Source organism: Emydura macquarii, unplaced genomic scaffold (genome assembly GCF_026122565.2).
Source record: "Emydura macquarii macquarii isolate MOO-44397 ecotype Brisbane River unplaced genomic scaffold, CSIRO-AGI_Emac_v2 contig_587, whole genome shotgun sequence".
Lineage (NCBI taxonomy): Eukaryota > Metazoa > Chordata > Testudines > Chelidae > Emydura > Emydura macquarii.
Window position 1 is genome coordinate 971,204 of NW_027130724.1, and position 7,520 is coordinate 978,723.

General features: G+C 38.4%; 1 protein-coding gene across 1 annotated transcript in view; it reads left to right on the top strand.

Moving 5' to 3' along the window:
* Nucleotides 1-6,418, top strand: part of TESMIN (testis expressed metallothionein like protein) — a 40,757-nt gene extending 34,339 nt beyond the window's left edge. The window contains exons 9-13 of the mRNA XM_067540376.1: nucleotides 460-531; nucleotides 1,073-1,175; nucleotides 2,183-2,320; nucleotides 3,085-3,260; nucleotides 4,797-6,418. Of these exons, the coding sequence (XP_067396477.1) occupies nucleotides 460-531; nucleotides 1,073-1,175; nucleotides 2,183-2,320; nucleotides 3,085-3,260; nucleotides 4,797-4,989 (682 nt within the window). The 3' untranslated portion in view covers nucleotides 4,990-6,418. The remainder of the gene's footprint in view (nucleotides 1-459; nucleotides 532-1,072; nucleotides 1,176-2,182; nucleotides 2,321-3,084; nucleotides 3,261-4,796) is intronic.
* The last annotated feature ends 1,102 nt before the right edge of the window (nucleotides 6,419-7,520 follow it).

Here is a 7,520-nt window from a genome sequence, read left to right on the forward strand (position 1 = left end):
AAAAATATTCATGCTATATAAAAAAAATTGAGAAAACCTTCACAATATGCTTTATAAAAATCTATATTTATCTGACATCTAACCTAGCCCAGAGGCCTGCTCTATGTTCCAGCAGACTCCATAGTTGATGTGATGTTACAAGCATAGCGCATGCTAGGCATCACTTGGAGTCAGTGATTTGGACTTTGGGCGCCTGAAAGAATAAAATGTGTAAGTTTTAAAAGTTAATTTACATGCAGATGACTGTAAATATAACCATGGGGCATTCACCATATAATTCTATAGCTAATGGATCTTTCTTAATCATGCTGTATTTGCAAATCATAGTTAAATAACATTGATACCTGATGCTAAAAATGTCAATATTTGAGTTTTGGGGAAAAAAAGAATCATAATAAATCTTTGTACGTTTTTACACTCATATCATCTAATATCTTTTTTCTTTTTTAATATTTATAGATTGCCTCTTAGTTCCTGGGATACAAAATCTAAAAAACCATGTAACTGTACCAAATCTCAGTGTTTGAAATTGTAAGTAACTAACCAACCAGCATTTATTATGAAATATGAGCTACACTTATTTTGGAAAAGGCAACTCATAGAAAACACCAAACAGAATACATGCATGTCCCAAAATACACATCTAGTATGTTGGATTAAAACCAGACAGGGTCAGATCCTGACTGGGTGTAAAATTAGTGTAATCCCATTGTAGTTATGCCTGTTTACACAGCCTGTGGATCTGGCACAGAGGTGTACATGACTACATATGGTCCAAAGTTATGAAGAATAAAACTTGAAACTAAATAATATTGCTTATAATTATGAAATTGTATCAGCCTCTGTAATACTTGAGGCTCACTCCTCTCCATGTATATATATACATAGAGATACAGATGCTGATACTATTTCATTGGCATAGAAGATTATGAAATGCGTGAGAGAGAAGTAAACATCAGATAGAGTGTGTGTGTGGCATACATGTTTCTTGTTTGGTTACCAGAAAGTCTTCCTTGAAACAGGAGAAAGATGAAAAATTGTTAATTTTTATATATTGCTTTGTTAATCACAGATACTGCGATTGCTTTGCCAATGGTGATTTCTGCAACAACTGCAACTGTAATAATTGTTACAACAATCCACTTCATGAAACTGAGCGGTTTAAAGCTATTAAGGTAATAAAAGTACGATAAGTATCTAGTTCAGACAGGAAAAAAATATACAAGTGAGTTTGTTTGATTTTGGTTTGTCTTAAAAAATTCTGTAATTTAAAATTCTCTGATTTGAAACCTAGATAAATTAAAGTGGAGTGTAGTCTGTATATTGTTTTTAAATAAAAAATATCCTCACAGTTAAGAATTTTAATTCACTTTATAGGACTTTTGATCCGTTTGGACCATAACCAGTACTATTTTAACTGAACTGTGATGTATGTCTTCAAAAATATTGGAAGGAAATGGAGCATAACAGAATTTAATTTAAGAAAATGTTTTCACTTGGAAGAAAAAAATGTGTAATGTCTCAAAATCAAACAGTCAGAAGAAACTGATTTCCAAGTTACTATCCAGCTTGACAGACCTCAGCAGCTGAGAGGAATGAGCATCTCACAGGAACCTTTAATTACTTGGTTTCATTAAATCTTAAGGCCTGATTGAAAACCTACTGAAGTCGATTGAAAGACTCCCATGGTCATCAAGAAAAGGGCTTTGGATCAGGTCTTTAGTGTGATATTTATAAATCTGATGAAACCTCCTGAGATAAATACCAGTGACTTCAAATTTCTTACATGGAATGTTACATTTCTCGTGACATGGCTTCAATTTACACAATGAGTGAGCTTTAAAGTTTAGTGATTGAGTCATATTATATTAATTTTTTTAAGAATATTGTGATGTGTACCAGACTAATCCTAAATGAGCAGGAGAGAGTAGGAGTCACTAGAGTTTTCCATAAGAGGGGCAGCTCCTTAGCGGAGCCCAGTCAGCTGAGAATTTTGAGTTATAGGAATTCTCATCTATCTTGCACTAGATATCGGACTCAGAAGTCTGGATCTATTGCACATATGTAAGAGAATGAGAATTTTACAGGTAAGTACTTTTCCTTTCATAAGCATAGATGGCCTTGTATTTTAAATAAAGAACATTTCTGTGAATATCTCACTTGCTAATACTTTTTGTTCTAGGCCTGTCTTGATAGAAACCCAGAAGCTTTCCTACCAAAGATTGGGAAAGGGAAACTGGGAGATATTAAACCTCGCCACAACAAAGGATGTAATTGCAAACGCTCAGGTTGCCTTAAGAATTATTGTGAGTGCTTTGAGGTTAGTCACATGAAATTTCCTTGCATTAATCATGTTCTTAATAGACTTGGATATGTTCTGATCCAGATGTTAGACACTAAAAATAAATATTTTTCTTTTTTCCACTAAGATTGTTCATTCTAAATCTTATTGAACTTAGGGAAACAGATTCTTTTTCCTGATCTGGCTGTGGCTCACCAGCTAAGAATTTCCTAATGAGAGTGGAGAAGCTGTCAGCCAGCTCGTGTGCCAACTTCACTCCCTGCTGCAGTATAGGGGATGGGGAAAGGCTGTGTTGGCAGGGGCAAAGCACAACTATACTCCACCAGTTCTTAGTTGGTGTGTGGTCCTTTAGGAACCCCACCCCACACCTGATCCAGAAGTATTTGAAGTCAGTGGAAAGTTTCCCATTGGCTTCAGTGGACTTTCAATCCGATCCCAAGTGCAGATTTTTCCTGTCCATGTGGAAGGGTGGCTCAGTTTCTGTGGCTTTGCCTTCCCATCTGATCTAGCAAAGTCTTCCACATGTCTGGAGTCCATGCTGGGGGAGCTGAAGGAGACTACACAGGCTGGAGGGAAGGAATGGGTATCACAGAGAATCCTTGGAAAAGCTGATAATAGCCCCTTATTGTATTGACTTTTCTCCAGTCTCCCTCTGGGAATCTTCAGGACTGGCACAACCAGGATGAGTTTCTAGTAGCATGGCTCCATTGGATACTCTTATATATGTTTAGTAATTTATCATTTTGGTGTTTGTTTAAATCAAAGAATTTTGTATTTGCCAGGCTAAAATTATGTGTTCCTCTATTTGCAAATGCATTGGTTGTAAAAATTATGAAGAAAGCCCAGATCGAAAAACACTAATGAACATGCCAAACTACACAGAGATTAGAAATAATGAAGGAAACATCCCTGTTTCAACATCTACATTTGAAATGTTATCAAAATCCAGAAGAGACAGGTAAATATTTGGAATTAACAGCGTCAAGTCTATCTGTCCAGCTACCTTAGATTTTTCTAAAGTGCCCATCATTGAATTATCTAAAAAATAGTGACCAATGGTATGTTTAACAGATATCTGTGGATACACACATAATTTAGGATTTATAGGATCAAGAAGATAATTTAAGACAAACCCTTTAGGAAACACCGGGCATAGCTTGGGATATTACACCTACTTGTAGAAATGCAAGGCTTCCTTGAATACAACGTGGGAATCTGACTGTCATGGGCGGTAGGTGAAGCTTTCTCTCAGGAAGGCTAGCTGCTCCAAGTCCTACCTCTTCCGTCCCAGGCCCTGCCCTACTCCACCCCTTACCCCCAAGCCGTGTGCGTACCTGGAAGAAGGATGCAGCAGGGGGGCAAGCGGAGGAGGTGGAAGAGAGGGGGGATGCACACAGCAAATGACAGTAGGGAGGAGGGATGCGGGGAGCAGCGGTGGGGGAGGTGGAGAGGGAGTGGGGAGGGGAGGAGAGGAGGAACTAGCAAGTAACGGCAGGGGGCAAGCGGTGGAATAGAGGAGGGATGCAGTGAGGAGGGAGTGAGGAGACAGGAGAGGAGGAACTGAACAGGTGAGTAGCAGTGTGGTGGGGGCATGAGCGGGGGGGAGGAGAGAAGGGAAGCAGTGGGGGGAAGGGGAGAAGAGAGGAGGGACATTGCGTAGGGGAGGGAGCAGCAAGGTGAGGAGGGATGCAGTGGGAGGAAGGGGGGGATGTGGGAAGCAAAGGAGGAACCGGCGAGCAGCAGCGACAAAGACCCTCCAGAGTTCGGACTCAGAAATTAGGGCTGGGGGTGGTAGTGGCCTGGCATGCTGGAGAGGAGCAAATCAGCAGCCCAGGCAGGCAATGACAGGCAGAGACCAGAGGAGAACGCCACCTGCTCTGAGATTTTATATGTGCCATGCACGTTCCCAGGTGGCTGAGAAGGTGGTATTGCTACTCAGCTTCCCAGGTTCATGAGTAATCTCCCTGGGAAGTCCAAGGAACCCGGGAAGCTGAGTAGGAGATGCCAACTCCTCAGCTGCTGGGGAACTTGCATGGCACATAAAAACTTTCGGTCTCCCAGCAGAGAGGAAGAGGCGGGGCCACTGCATCATCAGGCGGTGTGGCAGCTGCAGCTGCTGTAACAGGGCAGGCTTAGGCTTCCGTGGCTTTTGAAACCTGCTGCCTATGCTGACTGTTTTTTACAAAAGTGGAAATAAACTCATTGCACCAGCTTGTACCATGTGTGCAGCACTTGGATGCACTTATCTCTTAGTGTGAACACTATCTTACATGTGGTTAATTAGGAGGATTCAGAAGCAGCTTGTTGGCTGCTAGAGCTGTTACAAGTAGAGAAATAAGATATTCCAGAGGGATATGCCATCTAGTAACAATGCAACTACTGTGACTCAGCACTATGTATTTTCAGGCTCAGTAAGTTTAATAGAGTGTAATTTGTCTTTTACATATTGAGCATTTAATATTCAAATATTTTATATTGGTTTTTTTCCTGACAGACAACCCACTACATGTATATCCTGGGAAGTGGTTGAAGCAACGTGTGCTTGTCTCCTGGCACAAGCTGAAGAGGCTGAAAAAGAAGCTTACTCTGTTTGTCTAGCAGAACAAATGATCTTGGAAGAGTTTGGGAGATGCTTAGCACAGATTCTACATTCAGAATTTAAGTCCAGAGGGTTGAAAGTTGAGTAACTACAATGTATTCTAAACTGATGAGTGTTAATTTTATTCCACATCACTATATTCTGTGTAATGTTATTACTGAATGTCTTAATTTTGATCTCATACTGGTTTAACTCCATTTACTTCAGCTGACTTGATTCTGAATTAAAGTGGTGAGAACAGAATCAAGATCAAAATATTTGAGTCACCTAAAATATTTTACTTACGTTAAATGATTTTCCATAAAACAACATCATTGCTTTGGGCCAAAATCTGAAATGTTTACCTGAACAAAACTGCCATTGAAATCCAAATAATTTACATGACTTTGAGAGGAGTTTACCTGAGTAAGGTGTTGAAGTCAATGATTTTTTGATTAGGCACCAAAAGGGCTCAGCTTTTCAGTACTATGAAAGCACTTAGTGAAATAAGAAGAGTAGAGAGCTACCTTATAACTTGTAATAATAGTATAACTTGTAATATACATCTTTTACATTTTCTCCACTTTTCTGGTTGTGGGGTGGAATTAAATAAATATTAAAACCAAGACTTTTTGATATAGCCTTCATTTTTGCAGTTGTGGTTTTGCTCCCACAAATCTGGTAGTTAGGTGTGAATGATTGCATTTAAATCTGCAGTCACGACAGGTGCCCCAAAACACCTGCAGAAATGGAGATTGTATGGAGGCTTAGCTGAGAATCAGGGCCTCAAAGCTTTCCCAAGCCCCTATCCCCACACCTGATCTTCCAATTACAATAAGTAGAGCTGCACTATTTTTAAAAGGATTAAACATTCACTGTTCATTTTTATGGGAGTTTTGTGAATATTTAGTTTTGAAAGTAGTCCATATATACTGGACCTGTCAGTATACAATCTACCTGCAGATAACTGATCTTAGTATTTTCAAGGTGTTCACATTTTTGCATCCTCACTTAGGACCATCTTTACTCACACAATAATTATTTAATCAATTTAGTTCCAAGTTTTATATGTTATCACAAATACTAATGTTCTAAAAATACTTCCACGCTGCACTATACTGGAGTTTGATATGACAGAGCAGTGTTTTTATTTAATTTGTTTTCTCTTTCCTTATTTCTCATAGTATTTTTCCACTATGTCCCTGGTCCAGCAAACCACTTAAATACGTGCTTATATTTAAGCACCTGAGTAATCCCATCACCTTTAGCAAGGACTATTGACGTGAATAAAGTGAAGCAAGTTAAGTGCTTTGCTGGATGGAAGTCTAAATTTTCTTTCCAGGTATTTCAAATGTCATTATTTTTATTTAATATAACTTTGTTGTGAACCATTTGTATAAAAAAGCAAATAAACATAAGAAGCAGTGTATGCTTCTGAACTTATTCATGACCATCAATAGCTTATACTGCTTATAGGTAACGTTTACATGCTACCATATTCTGTATTTTGAATAATTTTTAGAATCAATGGTTTAAATTATGGTCTTAATAGCTTAATTTATCACAGGGTTTGTCTGCATGGCTTGGTAATGCATGCTAGTGGGTTGTGAATTCTAAAGTACACCCCATGCTGCACACTAACTGGCCCATGTAGACCCTGCTGGTTCACACTAAATGTCCCCTAGTGCACGTTAACATAGTCACTGATTCAACAGCACTACATGAATATGCACTAGGAAACATTTAGTGTGCCACAAGGGTCTACACGAGTCAGTTAGTATCCAGCATGTTGGTCCTCTTTAGAATTCACACCTCTCTAATGGGCTTTGCTATGCCATGTAGACAAATCTTCAGAAGTAAAATCTCTTCAATAGGATTTTCTCATGATGCTTGTTTTTTGCAGTATATGTAGTTACAGTACACTCCAGTTCAGTATTGTGCAACAGAGTTCCAAATGATCCCTTATTAATCCATATACAGATACCGTGTACTGAGCCTAATTCTCCTCTCACATACACCAATGTAATTCCACTGACTCCAATGGAATTATATTGGTGAATCTGAGAACAGAATTTCACCTATTTTATTAAGACATAAAATATTTTAATTAGCTAATCAGAAGGGCAACTAGTTTTATCAAATCCTCCCACTATTTAAAATAAATGTGCAAATATTTAGAGTTTTAAAATGTAATCAGCAATTATACTAGTGAAATGAAAACTACAATAATTAATATACTTAATTTCATAAGCTGATCATCAGCTGAGGGCATGAAAGCATTTCCTCCATGGTATAGCACTGCACTATTGTTGTTGTTTGTTTATTATTAAGCTCCAACAATAGAGGGATTTTACACTTTCTTCTTAAATGTATACTGTTGGCAACTACCAGAGAAAAGGTTCCAGACTAGTTGAACCTTTGGTCTAGTCTGGCAGTTTCTCTTACTATAATGTCTGTCTTCCTGTCTGCAGACTTCCCTTATTCAGCAAGTTAAGCAGTCTTCTCAGTGCATTTTGGTATTTAATGTTGAAAATCAGGTGTTTCAAATAAATCCTGAAACCTTATTTTCACGAAAACCACATAGATATCCAAACACAATGCATTCCTATGACAAAAGTTATGTTGAGTCCATTCCTCACA